Source organism: Myxine glutinosa, chromosome 3 (genome assembly GCF_964187855.1).
Source record: "Myxine glutinosa chromosome 3, kmMyxGlut1.1, whole genome shotgun sequence".
NCBI lineage: Eukaryota > Metazoa > Chordata > Myxini > Myxiniformes > Myxinidae > Myxine > Myxine glutinosa.
This window is the reverse complement of record NC_136263.1, coordinates 60228525-60250698: the sequence shown is the minus strand read 5'-3', so window position 1 is coordinate 60250698 and position 22174 is coordinate 60228525. Positions and strand designations below refer to the sequence as shown.

The following is a 22174-nucleotide window of genomic DNA, read 5'->3' as shown; positions in this document are numbered from 1 at the left end:
TCCCTGCTTAGCTCGCTTTCATATTCTATTTCTTTTTCTTTCATGCTCCCACTTACACTTCTGAAGTGAACACACCCTTCTGATTAAGTACGTCTCATTTTTTTCTGTGGGTGTTCATTTCATATCTCTGTCTCTCTCTTTCTCCCCAGCTGATTGTTTGGATCATCTGAGAACCTCTCTTCTCTTATCTTCTCTCTCTCTTTTTCTTTTTTCCACACCACCGTATATTTTTAATCCTTTCATCCTCTCTCTTTCCTTCTCATCCAACCTTGTTTGAAATAATGAACCATAGATTTAAGGTCACACTCTGACATCATGACAGTGTGGAACAGGCATACGTGGGACAAACAAAAACATTCAGGTCTATACAGGATAGAACAAACATGGATGGGTGTGGCTGTTGCGATTGGCGAAAGGTGAGTGGCCCGCTTAAATAAATCGAGGGAGTAGGGAGATTTGACTGTGACATGGACATTATTTCACAGATTGTAAAAATAAATGGAGAAATTACAGAGCTGTTTGCAAAAGTCATTCATGCGTGTGCAACACATGGCTGCTGGTTTACGTCATTGCTTGGAGCATAGCTGTTCTGCTGATGCAGGGCTACCTCTCGCTGAGAGCAATTTATTTGTAAATTTGTTCAGGGTTCAGGGATAACTTACCTACTCTTTATCAAAGCCTGTGGGATCTTAAACTCTGATTTCAAACCCTGTGGGATCTTTATCATCCAACAATGACCTATGCTGGCAGATGGGTCTTCCAGCTTAACGTCCTTCTGTTGAATGGCGCATATATTGATGTCTCACCCCGCATGCAAAACATCAGGATGACGGTTTATAGCAGGCTCGAGATTCAAACCCAGGATAGAAAGCTCCGAGGTGAGTATGCATATTGCATACCTCTAGGGCGTCTAGGCTATCCTACCAGTCTTGTCAAACAATACACTGGACACTTTTTGTGTACATGTATACAGATTCAAGGCTCCTGGAGGAGCTAGAAACACAGAATGGAAAAGGGCATAAGATAATAAAAATAAGAAGGGAGAGGGAAAGGACATGCCAACAGTAGGGCCGATAGTGGGGCAACTTAGCATAACAATTGTGAATTTTGTGAGGAAAGCACCAAATTTGGCACACTATTAGACTATCATATTATGAAAAGATCTGGATATTGGGCCATCTCAGATTCAGAGATTTGATTTTTGCAAGATTTCGATTCGATTGGGATCGAAGAGAACACCTTCTTCGTCTTCTGTACAGTGAAGTTGCCAGCCCTGAATTCTCTGGCTACATCTGGGTGCTTCATTGGGAGTGCAACCATGTCCCTCAGGTGAACAGGGACCCACCTGGCATGGTGTGTGTGGTCTAAGGCATGGAACCATGGGACCAGTTCCGTCAGGGCATCAAGGTACATCGTGAATGAAGCCTGCCGCAGAGAACGCACGTAGACCAGTACCAACATCTCTAGTTCCAGCACAGTTGCCCAGTACTGGAAGTTGGGAATGTCTTCTCCTCTCTGGTGACACCAGTCTTCGAACTCAGGCAGGTCTTCTGCATCATCAGCATATGTCATACAGTGGCGTTCATACGCACGGTGTTGCAGGATGTGCAGTGCCCCTGCAGTGATTTGATGAGCTCTTCTTGTGCGGGTGACGTGGGCAGCTCGCAGGAAGGAGTCGGCCGTCCCTGGCGTTGCAATCTCAGCTTGCAAATCTGCAAAATCTGCAAATCTTGCAAAAATCAAATCTCTGAATCTGAGATGGCCCAATATCCAGATCTTTTCATAATATGATAGTCTACTAGTGTGCCAAATTTGGTGCTTTCCTCACAAAATGCACAATTGTTATGCTATATTTAGCTTAGCTGCCGGACTACGAGGGACAAAATAGAGGGAGACATGGAAGAAAAAAGGACATGGGGAAGAATGACAGCAAGGGGAGGACACAAGAGGTGAAGAAAATGAAAACAGCTGCAATCTCTCCATCACAGAAGTGGATGGGAAAACTAGGGAAGCAGCAGAAATGGAACAATAAATAAAAATATGTAACAAATTAGAATGCGACTGTGTCGCCAATATGCCTTCGCATAGTCCCACAACTGGTAGATGCCCTCATAAACAAGTTTGATTTAAATCCCTTCAGCTGTTTTCAAGCATCACATTTTCACCAGCCACGACAGGTTTCACATCGCTCGGTGAAGCGGTTTCAGAGAAGGGATTTTTAAAATATCGGCTTTCAAGTTAATATAGCTGCCACACCACGTGACATTTGACCTTTATAAATGTACACTCTGTATATGTATGGGTAGGGGATCACGTATGTGAAGTTTTGTGTTGATTGGATAAGGTTCGTTTTCTTTCCAATATGGCTGTCAATTGCCAAACCACGTGACCAACGATATCATCATTTTCAAACTATATGCAACAATGGTGTTAGATTGTATTTGTAAAATTAGCATCGATAGGGTAATCGGTTTCAGAGAAATAATTAATCAATACTTTACTTCAATCCTATATGGCTGCCACACCAGGTGACCAATTATGTTTTTGTGATCATCTTTTAATCACCATGCCTAGTCAATGACACACATAAAGTTTGGAGTCAATTGATATGTTGGTTTGGGTGAAGATGTTTTTTAAAGCTTTTAGGTTAAATCCAATATGGCTGCCAAACCATGTGATCTATGATGTCATAACTTTAATATTTCAATACAAATGGGTCATAGATCATGTGCATGCAATTTCAGATTTTTAGGATAGGGAATTCGATAAAAAACATTTTTGCTGGTATACCACTTCACCTATGATGTCATCATTATCAGGCTTTTGTTCCCCATTGGGAGTACTTGACAATGTGCCAAGTTTCAAATTTTTCCGTTCAGCGGTTTGTGAGAAATAAAATTTTAATTATTTGCGTTTAATCCAAGATGGCTGCCATACCACGTGACCTATGGCGGCACAATTATCATAAAAAACATTCTGCATGGGTGTCACTCCTACTCTGAAAGGTTACGCTCAATCGGACATGTGATTGCTGAGAAAAATGAGGTTTAGCCCATACGGACGGACCGACGAACAACCCAAAAACATAATGCCTTCTGCCATCTTCGGGGGCGGAGGCATAAAAAATGAAGCGGGGTTGAGGGAGAGATTTGTACTTAAAAGTGATTTTTTTATTTTTTATTTATTTTTGTGTACAGAGTCGAGGCTCGTGAAAGAGATAACATTTATCAAACAAACAAATCAAACAAACAAGCAAACAAAGTATATAAAAAGGGGAGCGGTCGACAAGATGGGGAGAGAAGGGGAGGAAGCACACAAACACAACATTTGAGAGCAGGGACATCGGGAGATGTGTGGGAGGGTGAGGGCCTGGGGGGAGGCAGGATAGGTATAAAACGCAAGGACACCAAGGACTTCCAGGAAAGAAGACAAAAGTCACCTCAAAAAAGTGGATTTGGGGTGAAATTAGCGTGGGTAGAAAAGATCAAGGTTTTGGATTGGGGAAGATAAGAGATGGTGGTGAACAGCCGTTTTAAAGACCTGGAGGGAGGAGTGGGATTGAAGAGAGTGATGGAGTTTGTTCCAGAGGTGGGAGAAAAGAGGAATGAATTTACAAAATAACTAGGAGGATTGTTGTAGGACATTGCTACATTTTAGAGGGAGGTGAGCCACACAATTCCCTACTTGTTTTTCCTTTGTTCTGCGGAGGTTCCCTTGTTCTTTGTCCTTTGTTCTTTGCCTGTGAAAGAACTTTAGTCCATAATGATTAAGAAAGGAATTTGTATTGAATTTATCGCACATTTGGTTTGGGTTTTGGCGGGTAAGCGAACAGGTGAAAATGAAGCTGTAAAACCAGGCTCATTGATTTATACGCTCACCAATGCACCAATTACTTTGTCATTGGCGGTAGTTTGTTAGCTCCAAGGTAGAGGTGAAATTGCCAGAGTTTTTAACTTCTAAGATAAACACTTAACCATCTTACTTTATTATCTCTTGTTTTTTACATGATGACAACACCATGACCGTTCTGCTGTCTTTTCAGGCCCTCTCCACTGGAATGATGACAGAATATTACCACTACATATTCACAACCCTGGTAAAGGCAATAGCGCAACCAGAGCACTACATACCTTAATACACTAATTCCTTAAAATTCCTTGCTTGTTCAAGAAGTGCATTTGCCTATCATACATCCATGCTGACTGTTCTTCATAAAATCAAACTTTTTCTGATTTTCTTTTCCTTTGAGATTTTCTGAAAATTGTCTTATATACAGACTTGGCATTTAATATGGAATACTTTTTTTTTTCTTGACTTGGGTTTACTTTCTTAACTCAGTATATCAATCTGGTGAGTTTCTTTTACACTTTGGTGATTTATTTGTTAAAAGAACCATGTCACTGATTGTCTGTCGCAGCAAGAAGTCAACAACAGAATTATATCACAGGTGGCGTGGCAAAATGTACGGACAGGTGCATTTGACGATTGGCTTCACAGTCGGGTATACAAGGGTTGTTGCGTTCTGTATTAGTGGAAAATAACTGCTGCACGTCTCCAAAAGTTATTGCCGCTTCCTCTGGAGATGGTCCGTCAACTCGACAATGCTGTTTGTCATGGAGTGGTGGCTTTACGAAATTACGGCATGAAAGAGCGTGCTATTGCTCGGCAGTATGGCATCACTCAAGGTCAGGTGTCAAAGATCCTGAAACGAAATGCTCAGAGGAGTGTCCCTACTCCAATACCGAGGCCAGGACGTCCCCGCAGAACCACAAGGAGGGATGATCGCCAGCTGCACCGGTTAGTCCGCAATGGCCGTACCAAGTCAGCTAATCGGCTTAGGGCTGAGTGGCAGCAACTGACAAATGTGCCTGTATCCAGAAGGCTAGTCAACCAACGACTGGTTCAAGCAGACTATCATGCCAGGCGTCCCCTGAGAAAGCCACGCCTGACCAGACAACACCGCCAGCGCTGATTGCAGTGGGCCAGAGAGCACCGTCAATGGCAGCCAGGACACTGGAATCACGTGATCTTCAGTAACGAGTCTAGATTTCTGGTCTATCGTCAAGATGGCCGCGTCCGAGTGCGCAGACAAGTGCATGAAGCCTACAACAAAGATTGTATAGTGCCAAGAGTCCAAGCTGGAGGTGGTGGGGTGACCGTTTGGGCTGCTTTTCATGCAGGGGGCAAAACTGACCTGGTTGTTCTGAATGGAAAGCTGAACCAGTTCAAGTACAGGGCCATTCTGGAAGAAACATTGCTTCCATTTGCTCGTGCAGTCTTTCGAGGAAACTTTGTCTTCCAAGATGACTATGCACGACCTCATCGTGCTCGCATGATCCAACACTTTATTGCTGACCGTGGTGTAGAGCATATGGAGTGGCCTGCCATGTCCCCGGATATGAATCCGATAGAGAACTTGTGGGCAGAATTACTGCGTCAAATCGACCACTTGGACCAGCAGCCGACCTCTGTGCGTGAATTGCAGCAGGCTATTGTCACTGCATGGCAAGCGATTCCTGTCCAAACCTTGGCAAATCTCGTGAACAGCATGCCTCAACGTGTAGTGCTCTCCTGAATGCTCGTGGGGGTTACACGAAGTACTGAACTGTAATTTTACTGTCCGAAATCCCAGTCGTAATTTAACTTTTGTTTTTGTTAAAAAAATTTTTGGCTAATGTGCAAAATAAAGAGATACTTCTGGAAAATGTACAGAAGTTTAACACAGTACTGTCCATGAATTGAGTTCGATATCAGTTTACATCACTTTCAAGGATCAATTTATTTGTTTCGAAATGTCAAATGTGGTTTTTGTTTCTTTTAAAGGTCACATTAACAAAATCTAGAATAATTTCAAGATAATTCCAATGAACTTTTGGTTCTAAGACATCTTGAAAAGTAAGTTCACCCACACAAAAAAAATATTCCATATTAAATGCCAAGTCTGTATATATATATATATATATATATATATACATATATATATATATATAATATATATAATATATATATATAATATATATACATATATATATATATATATATATATATATATATATATATATATATATATATATATATATATATATATATATATACTGTATATATATATATATATATATATATATATATATATATATATATATCTCTGCCACTACCACTCAAAAATAATTATCCCCAACTTTCCAACAATATTTGGACACAAAGGCGGTTCAAATTTGACTTGGAGCTTAATTTGTAAAAGGTGTAATAATATTCAGGTCGGTGCAGACAAAACGCCATGATTTACATTGATAATTCTGGAAATCCAGAACAACCTGAAAATTGTAAATTAATATTTTTTGGGGGAAATTTGTCTTTATATTGTCCATAATCAATATCCATATAAGCACGTCTTTCCCATTTTAATGTATGTGCTGGAAATCAAGTTTGTGATGAGTTGGGTTCGCCTCGCGTTGCGAAGGCTTCGAACCTTCATCAGAGCAAAAGTGGCTCCGAAGCTCCGACGGATGGTTAACGTCCATAACGTCGTCAGGTCCTTGGTTCCCGAGGAAGTTAGCATACCCCAATCGTTGTTCTGTCAATTTCATTTTGTCGTTGGTCGGATTGCACTTTGTCGTTCTTCCACAAACTATGCCATTCACCTTCATATTTTTCTACTTCTCCACATGACCACCAGGAGGCTTCCCCAATAACCATTTAACTAAATATGTTTGGTTGAACATTTTTGTCAATACTACGTTACTATGTGGAGTATCATTGAAAATGAATTACATGATGAGTATCTATGGACACTACAAGACTGGTTAGGTAACCTTTGAGTAACTAGATCTGTTTACCTGAGACTTTACCTCCACCATCCTTTAGTATAAGCTAGCAGGAGTACCTGCCACTGTCCGGTGATATACTAATCCTGTTGGCATTTTGAAGAAATCATTTTTTTTTTAACGTCGCCAGAGGCGAGGGTATTGCATTTGGGTCCGTTTATTTGTTTGTTTGTTTGTCTGTGTGTTTGTTTGTCGGCACAGAACGTGAATATGCATTTCTCTGCAACCGTTGGTCCGATTGACAAGAAATTTTCACAATTGGAGTGCCTCCTCCTGTGGAATTTTTTTAATGATAATTATGACGTCATATATCACGTGGTACCGGCGCCATCTTGGAAAAACCGAAAAGGTTTGCACCTCTTGATCTCCGAAACTGCTTTGGAAAAAAAATAGAAACACGGCTGATTGCCAAGCATTCCCCATGGGGAACAACATATATTCATAATTATGTCATCGGTCCCTTCATTATGACGTCATAATTAGACAAGTAGAACGCTTGATTAGTTTGAAATTTCTTGAGCATGATCTACACAAAGATTGTATAGGAGAATTAAATTGACGACGTCATCGGTCACGTGTTTCGGCATCCATATTGGATTGAACATAAATCGACGTTGTCAATAAACCACACAAACACAGCAGGTAATATACACCACACAAAATACACCACACAAACACGTTCTGGTGAGGGTCTGCAATCTCCGATTGCTCTTTCTTGTTTCTATTTTTTGTGGGGGCCTACAACACCGCAACACCCACCCACTATGGAATGTGTTCAGGGATCATTTACTATGACCTTTCACATAGCTACAAAGTATGAGGCACTCTAGATATATATTTTTTAATCCCCCCCAAAAATTGAACTTTTTTTGTTTCAAATATTTTTTGCCAAAAACACTCCAATGCACTCACTGATGAACCTCTGAAAGTTTGATGAAGATCCGTTTTTTGCCACCTCTGAGACAAATGGTTACACACAGACAGACAAGCGGCTCTCTTGTCGTATAAATAAATGTGGTATGGGATATATCCTGTGCGATCTTCGTGTTATTGGTGCGTAGCCTAAGTATCGGGCCATATTTCCCTTTCCTCCCAAGATTACCCATCAAATATTTCCCACCTCCCCCCCCACTCTCCCAAACTCTGCCTTCCCACTCTGCCTTTCACTTAATTGGCCCATGCCTGAAAACCAGTTTAGTTATAAATGAAAATCCATGTCAAATCTAAATCACATTTTGAAATGCTAACAGTCAATGCATGAAACATTATTTCAAAAGTCTTTGTGCCACTGATGACTATCTCGATGTAAGCATAGAATTCTTCCTTTTCAATCGTTTTCAACATGGCTGATAAGGGAAGCGAACCCGAGCGGACCTAATGCAAAATGTTCTCCCTCAAATTTGTTGTTTTTTTAATGGTGAGAAATAAAGTAAATAAATAAATCACACGGATTTAAATCCAGTCAATACATTTAATAAAGCAATGCCACCAATCTTTTTCAATGTGTCACAAACATGTATTTTTTTTTTACGAGGTGCTGCATTGATTTTGGAAGAGGATGTTTGATTTATTCAGAGGAGAGCTGGTTGCTTCTTTTGTGTGTGGCACAGCTTCAAGAGGGTTTTATATTCTGACCCTTGCTGGCATTTCGGCCCTTATTGGGAGGTAGACAATAAAGTTCCTTCCACTTAACTAAATGTGATTTAAGTTTGGGCTCATAAGGTATGACCAAGGTTTTATTTTCAGAGTACTAAGTCGTTTTTCATCATTTAATGAGGTAAACACAGCCAGGTCCACTTCCAGAAGAAGAAATATGTGCTGGTATGAAAAATATCGTGCCCATGTTGACAGATACATGTTGAGTAACATGATATATGAATGAAATTTATTGTTATGTTTCTTTTGTGGTGATCGGTGTGGAGAAAGAGGGGGTGGTGGAGGGGTTGAGTTACCTTCTCACTCATTCGAATCTGCTAGCTCTAACATGCGATATATTTATTAGTTCTTAATTTACCTCTTTCAGCTTTCCTGGCTACAACCTATCCAGCCACCATTATAACTACCTCTTCGGTTGCTTAGTGTTACGTGGTCCCCTCGGTGAATACCTGGTCTCAGTGACCCCCGGACCGTGAGAGGAACTTCGCCAGAAAGCTGTATTATATATGCGCTTTCGCCACGCAATCCATATGAATTTCACCCAAGAGACAACTGACGTTCAAGGATATATTTAAATGGTAATGATACCATACAATTTCAATGACACAACCATCAACAATATTTCAATGACACAACCACGGAGATTTTCCCCGAGCAATCAACAATACATAATCATCACCAATTCCCCATTCACAATCAATTCCCTATGATTAAGATGGCCATCTTATACATGTGTGTCCCGGTGAGTACTCACGACACCCTTTTGGTCTCGGTCCCGCACAATGTCTCTGGGCCCCTCCTGACCAAGATGATGGTCGCCGTCGCCGCACTCGGGCGGTTGAACGAACCCCGGGTGGACGTGGTTCCACCGGGCAGGTATCGTACCAGGCACCATGGCTGCAGCCCCTCGTGGCCACGCGAAGCGGATACGGTCGAGCAAGCCAAACCCCACGCCGCTTGCAAGGCGCGGTAGGCCCCAACCCAACGTGCGACCCGCACGCGTCTGTTTGGACGGTGCCGCGAACGAAGCCAGACGCGGGGTCGATGCACGGCCCCACGTCAACTTGACGTCTCCACCGGGCAGATACACGTCCCGGTAATTCCTCTCGCCAAACAGGCTTCGGAACGCCGCTTTTCCACGCAGCGCAAGGTCGATCCCACCTTTTGTCGGAGCGGGGCGAGGAAGAATAATACTCGTCCTTTTTTCCTCGTGTCTTTTTCTCTTCCGTTTCCGGTCACTTCCGTTTCCGGCCACTCCCTCAGAAGGGCTCCTGACCCTCCAACCACAACAACTACACAACAACTTAATATACTACACACGGATAAGCAAAGACCTGAATGGTAATTCACATACATTCACATAAATATGTAACACTTAGTCACTTCCAGACCTGCCTACCTTTATGGATTGCCCATAATTCAAACACAACCCGTCAGCGGAGATTAGAGGTACAAACGAGCCAACACCAGAGCCTGGTGTTGGCTTAGCGGTTCGGGTGCCGGCTTGGGATCCTAGGATCCTGGGTTCGAATCCCGGTGGATCGCTGAATTAACACCAGGTGGGTTGACTCAGCCTGTCTTCCTTCCGTGGTCGGCAAATTGAGCACCAGTTCACTGGCAATTCCCTGTATGTCGCAAGAGGCGACCAACAGGGTTAGCGGCAGGAAGGGCATCCGACCATAAAACTGCTTCAAAAAGGGGACCACGGTGCCCAAAAGGCCAACCCCTGCTCTGCGGGGAAAATGGCCTCTAAAGGTGGTCAGACGAGCCAAAAAGTTATGGAAATTGGATGTTACAGCAGGAATTCAGAAAAATCAGGTTTTTGCCACTGATTAATCAATAATTGCTAAATTTAGATAAAAAACTTGATTCCAAAGGTTAAAAATACCCCAATTTATCTGTCACGACGAAAATACTCACAAAGCAGTTGAACAACCAGTCATTATGCTGGTGTTGTCATGGAAGGAGGAACTGTGCCTGTGTTGATGTCAGTTCAGGAAGTTGGTGAAGTGAAGCCAGCGTGAGCAAGCATTTGTTTGAAGAAGAAGATTATTGCACATTGAGGTTAGTAAGTTACTGAAAAGGGAACTAGAATAACTGAAAATATTGCCTCTAGTAAGTTGGTATTACAGAATAGACCTGTGTAGGGTATTCAAGTCTTCATTTATAGCAGTCCTTTACAGGCCCGAACGTATATGGTGATAATGGTATGTGTTACTAGTGTTACTACACATGTGATTGTGAAACATGTTTAGAGATAAAAATAAAGTGAAATACAGAAGGGAGAGGAGGAATTTAAAAAAATCTCGAAGTAAATCCCACCAAACTCGGTGCTGTAACGGTTAGAGCGTCCGCTCTGAGACTGGGAGGTCAGCGGTTAAAACCCCGGCTGAGTCTGGTCATCAGGAAGTACGTGCTGCTTCCTTGTTTGATGTTCAGTATTTGAAAGGATAGAGCACGGACAATCCCCATCGGTTGGCATCCATGGGGAGGAAAAAACTCCTTCTTTGGGAATGCCCTGCCTGCTGAGTGCGGTGAGATAGGTTGCTCCATTGTTGTGTCGTTGCTGGTACACAGAGTGCCCTGGGAAGTGACGGTACTTCTCCCAAGCTCAGTGGCTCTGTTTGTCTCGTCCAACAGACCCGTGTTATGTGTGTGTGTGTGTGTGTGCCAGTTCCATTATAAGCACTATCAGACTTCGATCCTGTAAAATAAAAAAAGAAAAGAGAATGTAACAAATAATTGACTTCCTTTTCATTACCATATAAGGAGGATTGTGCAATTGAGATTGTGTGAACATTCGGGAAGTTTGCCTTATCTCTCACTTCCATGAACTAAATGTCAGGCTAAGTGAACCTTTCGGTTCAACCTGAGAAGTGAGGGCGAATTTCATGTTACACTTATTGCTGTAACCCCCAGGGGGCTGTGCTAAGCCTGTCATACGATCATTCTGCTGATGAATCCTCCCTCAAGACAGGGCCCGGATGGTCCTAATGACGGTCTCATTGCCATCCAATCGGCAAGAACGACTGAGTGGCCTGACCTCTTACATTTGAGATTGCTACATTTTACACCCATTTAGTATTTATCCTTTTTTATCGTTGCAGACAAACGTGTACAGATCCAGGTGTCTGAGCCGAGCCAGTGTACAAAAATAGATTTTACCTTGTTGTGTCTGAACATAAATTCCAGGCTCAGTGATAGATCTGATAGTCATATCAGATCTGATAGATATGATAGTCATATCAGGTACTAATTAGTAAAATCACGACGCACTTCCTTGTCTGTTCATCTCAGGGTTACACAGGTGATATTTTAACCCGCAAACACACGGGTTTAACAGAAAAAAATCTGAATGCTAACTCTGCACTGAAGTTTGGGCCTTATAATACACAAAACGCAGGACACAGAGATAAAGGGGAAGTTGAAAATTTGTCGGAGCTCCTTTCTTTCCGACCTTCACCATATGGAGGAGTCAGCATGCACTGATCTCCTGTAACAGTAAAGAGGGACTTGAGCGGGGAGTTTTGTGTATCTTGCACGGTTTCTCCAACGCACGATCACTCTGGTCATCACAGCTGGAGCACACACTTGGGGAAAAGGAGAAAAGGCTGAGGTTCCTAATATCTCTTCTCCTGACTGACCTCCTACCAACATGGAGAAATTTCTAGCTTTCTTTGACTTCTCCAATCTTGCTGGTCCTGATGGTATCAGAGTTCTCAAACTCAACAGTTGTGTGCTCCCCTTTCTCTGCTCTCTTCCAAGTCATTCTCCAATGGCTGCCTGCCTACATTATGAAAAATCGCAAAAATTAGCCTGATTTTTACTGAAGGCGACCAAATGGAACCCCAGAACTATAGATCGGTCGGCCATCTCCCCATTGTAAGAAAGTTAAATGCAGTATCTATAATTGCATCGGAGCTCAGGACATCTTGTCTCTAACTCTCCAATCTCAGACCATCAGTTTGGCTTCGAAGGTCCTTCCATCTTGGAGATCCCACTTCTTCTGCATCAACAATGGATGGATGCTTTCAATCTCGAGGAAGAGGTCTGGGCTATCTCACCGGACATTTCTTATGCGTTTGATTCTGTCTGTCGGCTAATGGTGTCCCAAGTTCCCTTCAAGACTGGCTGTCATATTTGCTGTGTCTTCACATGAAGCGGGTTGATCCGGACGAAATACTGTCTCATGCTCTACCTATAGAAACTTCTATAGGTAGAGCATGAGACAAATGTTCTGGGACAAATGTACGTTAAGGTAATGTTCTGGGACAAATCCTGTTCTTACTATAAATGAAACACATTTGTCACTGGAATAGTCCATAGCTTCACTTTGCATACAACACGACTCTGTTTAGGATAGTTCCACACCTCTCCACCAGGCAGGTTATGGAAGCGTCCCTCTTTGCCAATCTTGAGAAAATTAGCAACTGGTCATCTACCTGGAACGTGTCACTTGCTGAAATCAAATGTACTTCAAAACCCCACAATATACTTCTGTGTTCAACCTCTGGGCGAAATATACCCTTTGGAGCACCTGAACCTCACCAGTCTTGGGTGGATCGTATCTCCAAGCAGGATCTACAAAGATGTTCACCACCTTGGAATTATTTGTATTGGCCAAGTCTTTTTTTCTGCCGTCTTAAGCTTCTTACATTGTAAAAAGCCTTCAGTTGGAATATACATCAATGACATTTTTTGGTGCCGTGGCTTGGAATGTCGCTCCCTACTGCGGATTGATGCTCCTGCTGCTTCTCATGCTGCGCCCTTTTGAGGCCTTGGAATGGAAGGCCCTCCATGTCGTTGGAATCTCCTATCAGAAAGGGAATACTCAGGCTCTGGTTTTTCCTCACCCTAGCAGATTGAGCGTCTTGTAATTTTTTTTAACCAGCTATCTTCTGGTCTTGCTCCTCCTGCCCTCTCATCTCTCCACTCAACCCCTGCCCCTCAAGGTCATACACGTTCTGCTTGAAACTCTTGACACTCACCTCCATTCATTTACACTCCCTTTTCTTCATCTGTGGAACTGCCTTCCTGAGTGCATTGTTGCGAGCTCTTCCATACAGCCTCTCAACTTCACATTCCACCACTACTTCTTGGTCTCTCACATTTCCACATTTGAGCTTTACACTTACAGCTATCCTGTCCTGTTCTCACCCTTCTCCAAATTCCTCTCCTTGTGCTGGTGCCACCATTTGCCACATTTTGCCTGTTGATCCATTGCCCTCTTCTCTTACATGAGTCTTGATACCTGTGCTTTAAAAAATGTTAAAGCGTTTTTTTTAGAGATGAAGCCACCCCCAAAGTACACACCCCCACAGATGTATGAAAGGACATTCGGTAGAACTCATTATGATGATAGAGTATCCTACATGATGACACACTCTTACCTCGAGGACACACTGTTCCGCATGGGCACACGTTTCTTTTTTGAGGTCACCCACTGCTCAATCAGGACACACATTGTCCTTCACCTTATTATTTACTGTTTTTAAGCATTATAAAGGTTTATCATACAACATGTGCAGCCAATAGAAGTTTCAAGAAGCAGTGAAGGAAACAAAACTTTTTTTCAAGTTAGCGAGGATTTTTTTTTTATCAATAAGAGCCTGAATTATTCCTTGCTCATTTCACTATAAACTTAAACGTCAGGACACGACCGAATTATCAATTTGTCAATCGATCAGCCCCTGTGCCACGTCTCACGATAACATTATGATGTACTACGTGGGCATATTGTATGCCGGTTGTTGCATATTTTTTAATTTCCGGGAAAGTGCCTTATTAACCTATCGAAGGCAGTCCGTCGCACACTGTGGCATAGTGACGCCGAGAGCGGGATGAAATCCGTCATATTCAAAGGAGATACCAGACCGTGATAGCCTTGGCACATTCACAACGGGATTTGTATTCAGCACTCTACAAGCTTCCCTTTGAAGGACATTGTGGACTCAAGGACTTTGTTAACCTTTACATCTATCACGAGGAGGCTGAATCAGAGGGCTGCTGCTCTCTCTCTCTTTGACATGGATGTCTCGGCTAATGGAAGCGGTGAAAACTTAGCAGAAATCTCACAGCACAGATGTCTGCTGGTGTTGTATCATATCTCCTGTACCATATCTTTAATACCCAGTGCTGACTCGGTGCTCCAGCATTGAGAAATAATTGATGTGACCTGTTCATGTTTTGATCCCATCGTGGGTTTCAATGTCAGCCCAGCTGTAAATTGCCGCCCTGGCAGGGCGATATGCATCGTCCTTCAGATGGACGGTAAACTGGGTGCCCCGTCTGCTAGCATTTGTTGGCGGACGTTAAAGATCCCATGGTATCCAAGAAAGAGTAGGCGAGTCATCGCCGGCACCATGAACGAGTTCCAAATTCCTGCTTTAACCTACTGGAAGCATTGCATCAGCAGCGCAGTCACGCTTCCAGTAATGATCCAAACCCGCAGCCACACGCCGCATACAAGTGAATATAAACACGTGTGTTTTACCAAATTAATAATGATTTATTGCACACATTTATTTAATTTGCCACTTTAATAAGTTGTTCATTTTGAAACAATCCCATTAAATCCGACCCTTAGAGATGGGCTCTTCCAGGTAATTCCAGGTATTTCTCTATTTACTTGTAACCCTTTCTCACCCAACTCTGTTGATCCTTTCCTACTCTCCCGCAGGATCTTTTTACTCTGGATCTGAACCAGTACCGATACAGTGGAGTCAACATCACAGGTTTCCGTCTAATGAGTCTAGACCGTCCTCATGTGATGTTCATCAAGGAACGCTGGGCCATGGAGAGCTTGACCTCTTCCCGCTCCAATTCCGGCTTGCTTGGAAACATGACAGTGAGTTGGCAGATTCACATTGAACTTTTTTTTACTTATTCGAGACTTGAGATGTCCCTAACTGAATCTTATTTATGTCACTTCATTTTAATAGTCCTTTGCGAAAATAATTGGGGGCCTTTATTCTATACGCACGGAAATTCTAGATCGTGGTGCACATTTGGTGCTTATACATTTGGAAGATGGATATGGATGAGTGTGTGGATGATTGTTTTTTAAGATTTTTAACAATTTATTTTAATTTATTTTTAATGATTTGTTTCCATTAAAAAAAAGGAATTATGTGTATGTTCCATTCTTGTATTGCAAGCATCATTTGTTCAGTCTTACCATGATTAGTGAGTGAATCCCCTTGTATATCCTTTTCTATTCGTCATTATTTGATACGTCACAGCATATTCGTTGTCAGACAGGATGCTGCGACGTTAGTGCACACCTAGTCTGGGTTCGATTCCTGACTCGACTATAAATTGTTGCGTTTGTGATACGCAGGGAGGGCGTTGCATCACAAAGTGTACCATCCTTCAAATGGACCTTAAGCTGGCTGTCCCATCTGCTGGCATTAGTTGGTGGATGTTAATGATCCTGTGATGTCTTTGTGAAGAGTAAGCAGGGTATCGCCTGAGCCCTCAACAAATTATACTTCCACATATCTACTATAAATGGATGAGTGTGTGTGTGTGTGTGTGTGTGTGTGTGTGTGTGTGTGTGTGTGTGTGTGTGTATGCATGTGTGTGTGTGTGTGTGTGTATATGTGTGTGTATGCGTGTGTGTGTGTGTGTGTGTGTGTGTGTGTGTGTGTGTGTGTGTGTGTGTGTGTGTGTGTGTGTGTGTGTGTGTGTGTGTGTTTTTTTGTATATAGAGTCGAGGCTCGTGAAAGAGCTAACATTTATCAAACAAACAAATCAAACAAACAAGCAAACAAAGTATATAAAAAGGGGAGCGGTCGACAAGATGGGGAGAGAAGGGGAGGAAGCACACAAACACAACATTTGAGAGCAGGGACATCGGGAGATGTGTGGGAGGGAGAGGGCCTGGGGGGGGGGGGGGCAGGATAGGTATAAAACGCAAGGATACCAAGGACTTCCAGGAAAGAAGTCGGCACCTCAAACAGTGGATTTGGGGTGAAATTAGCGGGGGTAGAAAAGATCAATGTTTTGGATTGGGGAAGATAAGAGATGGTGGTGAACAGCCGTTTTAAAGACCTGGAGGGAGGAGTGGGATTGAAGAGAGTGAGGGAGCTTGTTCCAGAGGCGGGAGAAAAGAGGAATGAAGGAGTGAAGGTGAGCAGAGAGTCTTGATTTTGGCAGTTTAACCATAAGAGGGTTGCAGGCAGATCTTGTGCGACCTGTAGGAATATTTGGGGGACAGAGCCCAGAGAGAGCTGGGGGAGCAAGGCCGGAGAGGAGTCGGTAGAAGCCGGAAAGACCACCAACCTGCCTGCGGTGAGTAAGTGAAAGGCCCTCGGAGATAACGTCATCGCGGGAGATTCCAATGATTCTGAATGCTTTGGTTTCAACAGCGTGAAGACGAGCTAGGTGTGAGGCAGGAGCACCAGTCCAGAGGGGAGAGCAGTACTCCATTGAGCAAGTGTGTGTGTGTCATACTTTTTGTGTCTAATAATTACGTATTACGTACTATTGAAATGTACCTTTTAGCTCTTTGGTCTGCTGAGACCCCTTCGACTTTTGAGGACCATTTAAGACCACCAAAGACCCAGACGACCCAAAAGTCTCTGAGGACCCTAATGATCCCAAAGACCCAAAAGTTCCCGAGGACCGAAAATACCCAGAAGACCCAAAACTCCCCAAGGGCCCAAAATACCCAGAGGACCCAAAAGACCCAGAAGGCCCAAAAGTCCCCAAGGACCCAAAAGACACAGAAGACCCTAAAGTTCCTGAGGACCCTAAATACCCAAAAGTCCCTGATTACCCAAAATTCACTGAGGACCCAAAAGATTCAGAAGACCCAAAAGTCCCCAATGACTCAAAAGACCCAGAAGACCCTAAAGTTCCTGAGGACCCTAAATACCCAAAAGTCCCTGATTACCCAAAATTCACTGAGGACCCAAAAGATTCAGAAGACCCAAAAGTCCCCAATGACTCAAAAGTCCCTGAGGACCCAAAAGACCCTGAAGACACAAAAGTCACCCACCACCCAAAAGATAGGACCCAAAAGGCCCCCAAGTCTGGCAGGCAGGTATGCTAGAAAGTGGTAAAGACCAATGAAAATTTGGTCCAATGGACCAACGGGCCCCCATTGTATATTAAAGGTAACAACAAACAGTTAAAATAATTGTTGAATATCTCAATAGGAAAGCCGTTCAACGATGCGGTCATTGCTTCCTGGGCTGTGTGGGGTGATGTAGTGATGTGGAGAAGCAGCACACCTTAATCGACTTTCAGTCTTTATGGCTTTTTGTAACCGCTGGAGTCAATCAGCAGAGTTACTCCATATTGGTGGTGTCCTCTTTTGGGATGTCGCCAGTCATGATCACCTCTTCACTGTCCCTAAGCACCAGTAGCCATGGTACTTCCTGCGAAAACTTTTGGGTAGTTGGAGTATGTTTGGACTTCCACTGCATGCTCTGCCGTTTGTTCTCAGGTTCAAAGTGGTGAACAATCTTGCTCATGAAAGAACTTGTCTCGTTTTTGCTTGAAACTTCTCAAGAAGATATCTCTGGAAATGTCAAGTTGAGCTTTCTCCAGGTCTGCACTCAACGTTCCATACACCGATCTTACTGAAACCTTTTTAATGCAATGGCCCTGTGCTGATGCACAATGTCTCAGCTATGCAACTCACTGTTGATCTTCTGTTATTCATCAAAATATTATGGACTGCATCAATTTTTTTCCTGGTGCGGTGGTCCCCTTGGGGTTTCCCGACTTTGGCTCATCTTCAGTCCTGGATCACCATCGTCATCGCTGCCTAGTTGTCTACAGTGGCAAATGAAGGAGCATCGTGCTCCAGTGTTGCCACCGGGTTCTCATGGATTACCTTTCAGCTCAACCCTTCCTTGAGGAGACACTGTATTTATTCGGTACGTCGCCGTCTCCTTGCCGAAAGGCACCGGAAGTCACAGGTATTCAAACTTTAATGGCACCAAAAGTATAAATGGATTAAACACCAAGTGAAATAGTGTCGGTCAGTAGGGTATTTTCAGGATTCAGGTCATCGGGTCGATGCTTCGTAGCCTTACCTGTTCGAATGACGATAAAGATGCCCTGCACTGCATTGCATGCCCTGGGAAGCTGGGATTGTATTGTATAAATGGATAGAGAAGTGCATTCTGGGCCATTTTTGGTGGACTCTTTTGATTAGGCGCCCCCTTGCGCTTGGTTCGTCCTATCCTTTGGATGATTTAAATGCCAGCCCACTCATGCTCGTTCAGCGATGAATCGTCCTCGGCGATTTAAAATCGGATCATTGAAGCCGAGCATTATTTTTCAAATGATTGCATTACAAGTACAATACTCTAATTTAAATATGGATTCATTTCCACTGTGAATATGCTAATTTGTAATTCTAAGCCGGTCTCCTGCTTCAAACTTTCCTCATTACTCGTAAATGATTCCTTTATTTCACTTTATTGCATGTATTTTATGGAGACTTCTTGCTGCTATTATGCAACATCTATTTATTATGTACGTTTTGATAATAGCAGTTGAGTCTTGCATCACACTGCATCAATATTAATATAATTCCTTCTGGGTGGGGGAGGGAAGAGATAGGGTGGGGTGGAGTGGGGTTCAGACTGTTTAACATGGTACATACAGGGATAGAGAGAGGGAGAGATGGAGGGAGAGAGAGAGGAGAGAGAGGAGAGAAGAGAGGGTGTGGAGAGAGAGGACAGAGAGAGGGGGGAGGGAGAGGGGAGGGAGGGAGAGAGAGGAGAAGGAAATGAGGGAAGAGAGGAGAGAGGAGAGGGAGGGAAGAGAGAGGGAAGAGAGAGGGGAAAGAGAGGAGATAGAGGAGAAGGAGTGGAGAGAGAGAGAGGAGGGGGAGAGGAGGGAGCAGTGGAGAGAAAGGGGATAGGGAGGGGAGAGAGAGAGAGAGGAGGGGGAGAGGAGAGAGGAGAGGGAGGGAAGAGAGAGGGGAAAGAGGAGATAGATGAGAAGGAGTGGAGAGAAAGGGGATAGGGAAGGGGAGAGAGAGGAGAGAGAGAGAGGAGGGGTGAGAAGAGAGGGTGGGGAGAGAGAGGATGGAGAGAGGAGAGCGAGAGAGAAGAGGGGCCGAGGAGAGAGAAGAAGAGAGAGAAGAGGGAGGAGAGAGAGAGAGAGGAGAGAGAGGAGAAGGAGTGGAGAGAAAGGGGATAGGGAGGGGAGAGAGAAGAAGAAGAGAGAGAGATAGGAGGGGAGAGAGAGGAGAGGAGAGGAGAGGAGAGAGAGAGAAAGAGAAAGAGAGAGAGAAAGAGAAAGAGAGAGAGAGAGAGAGAGAGAGAGAGAGAGAGAGAGAGAGAGAGAGAAAGAAAGAAAGAAAGAAAGAAAAAGAAAGAAAGAAAGAAGAGTGGGGGTCGGAGAAAGAGAGGCGGGGAGAGAGAAGGGTCGGGTGAGAGAGGGGAGAGAGAAAGAGAGGTGTGAGAGAGAGAGAGAGAGAGAGAGAGAGAGAGAGAGAGAGAGAGAGAGAGAGTTGTGAGAGAGGGGAGAGAGAAGAGAAGAGATGGAGGAGAGATGGAGGAGATCGAGTGGGGGGTGGGGGGGGGGGGGGGGAGAAGAGAGAGTAGAGAGAGCGGAGAGAGTAGAGAGAGCGGGGAGAGGAGAGATGTATATGGTGTTCTCACTCTGCATGCTTATATCATACGAAGCAGGGCGTCAAGGTTTGTTGATGTGTATGTAACACTTAACCACACTTGGATTTTCTCAAACATGGTTGTACGTCTTCATGTGCCTTCCGTGATTGATGGATAAATTACAGGTACTTTACTACACTCGCTCGCTTTGTTTCTGCCCACTCTTCATTATTTTGTAAGAAAACTAATCACAAGCTTTAATTAACATTCACTGCCCACATCCGACTGCTTTGCCACGAATGCACGACGGTTCCATATCTCGCTAATCTCGGAGTTATCCTTTGCATTTGCTATGCCGAAGCAGCGTCCGTTGGCATTTGCTAAGGTTCGTGAAGTATCCAATATTCCTGAAGAATGGCCCAATCAGATTGCGGGTCGAGGTCACATGACATTTGCTTGTTCAAACAGAGCAGTGTATGGTTGAGCCTGGCAGTACCAGGCAGTCGATTATACAATTGCTAATGAAATTTATATATTTCTCTGCAGCTTCAGAATTTATTTTTATTGTTGATCCTTCACCGCTTTGCTCTCGGATCTCAACTGTTCCGGGGAACAAGCTGCGGTGAAACAAGAAAAATTAATTTAGAAAGGCTCCTCGGCCCATAAGGCTTGACCTGTACATTTTCACAGGTATACAGTGCAGTCCTATGCCAGGCCACACAAAAAGAAGATAAACACGTTATGAATTGTAATAAAGTCTGATACAGTACTTAAAAAAGGAAAATGTATTGATTGGACAAACCGAAAGAAATGAGGAATGTATTTACTACTCTGCTGACCCGGTTATTGAGTAGAATAGTGTGTACTGTGGAACACTCGCTTGATGCAGCCGGTCCACTGTTTCTGCTATTTCTCTACTATTCCTGAAGACGATGAAGCTCATGAAACAAACCCAGATAATGGAGTGGACACTTGAGCCAGTGATTAAGTGAGTTCCAATCGATGTGTGTAGAAAATGAGTGGGTTGTGTTGGGCTGGAGTAGGCAAGGAGAGATCTTAGGGTATTTGTCGCACAATGGTACGTGGATGTGGTGCCATGGTCGTTTCCATTGATGTATTAGCCCGGTTGAAAGTACGCTGTTTAAACGGAATAACAGCTCGCAACCCCAGGAGGGGTCACACGCGCTAGTTGTGTTGATGTTTCATTTGATAGCGTTGTTTGAAATGGATCGTGCAAGCTCAGTGCTAGTCTCCTTCTTCTTCCGTATGTAGCACCAGCCTGCGGGAGGCATCATTGGGTGAGGCTCACTTACTCTTCACGAAGGACGCCCACCAAGTATTGTCGGTAGGGATGCCCAGTGCAACATCAGGATGACAGTTTAGAGCTGGGTCAGGATTCCAAGAAAGGCCTTACACCTTCGAGGTGAGTATACGCACCTGTAGGCCATTCTGTCAACCTACCAGTGCGAGTCAATGCATTTCGACTCGTTTTATGATCTGGTACATCAAGAACCAAGCGCAAAGCTGATCATCAAGGGAATTATTGGGTTTCCTCAAATTGGCGCTCGACCAGCGGTGGATGCTCACATGTTATACAACAGGCAAATGATCAGACAAAAGGCGAAGCTGCGCCCTGAATTCTAAGGCCGACAAAGTTTCAAAACCAGAAGTGGGAAAGTGTTAAATTTTGTGATATGTAGTTCCTGCGTTTCTTTGTCGGAAACTGTTTATCTCAATATTGATGTAACGTCCTGATCGATAAACCCGTACACAAGGGAGGATTATGTTATCGACGTTTGTTCGGCTGTCAATTAGTGATGCCTAAAAGTAGCAGCTGAGCTTGCAATAAAGACAGGCCGTCATGTCTGCCAAACTGAGAATGCTTCATTGTTTAACCACGGCGTCCCGGAAGGCCGCAAAGAGGTTGTTTTGTGGGACCGCGAGATGGAACAAAGCTGTAAAGCTGTGTGGCCTGGGGAGTTCCTTCGCTTGGTTATGATGCAGCAGCCAGGCCTGAGAGGATTGGCAGAATTAGAACCCAATGGCCTACGTGGTGGCAGTCACCGATTGCTTCCAATGAACCTGAGCAGTTCCCTCTGAGAGTCATAGCTCTAAGAA

At 43.8% G+C, this 22174-nt stretch overlaps 1 protein-coding gene across 1 annotated transcript in view; it reads left to right on the top strand.

Annotated features, from left to right (window-relative positions):
* Positions 1-22174, top strand: part of LOC137423499 (glutamate receptor ionotropic, kainate 2) — a 469702-nt gene that overhangs the window by 242912 nt on the left and 204616 nt on the right. Inside the window, exons 6-7 of the mRNA XM_078773570.1 lie at positions 4043-4096; positions 15160-15327. Of these exons, the coding sequence (XP_078629696.1) occupies positions 4043-4096; positions 15160-15327 (222 nt within the window). The remainder of the gene's footprint in view (positions 1-4042; positions 4097-15159; positions 15328-22174) is intronic.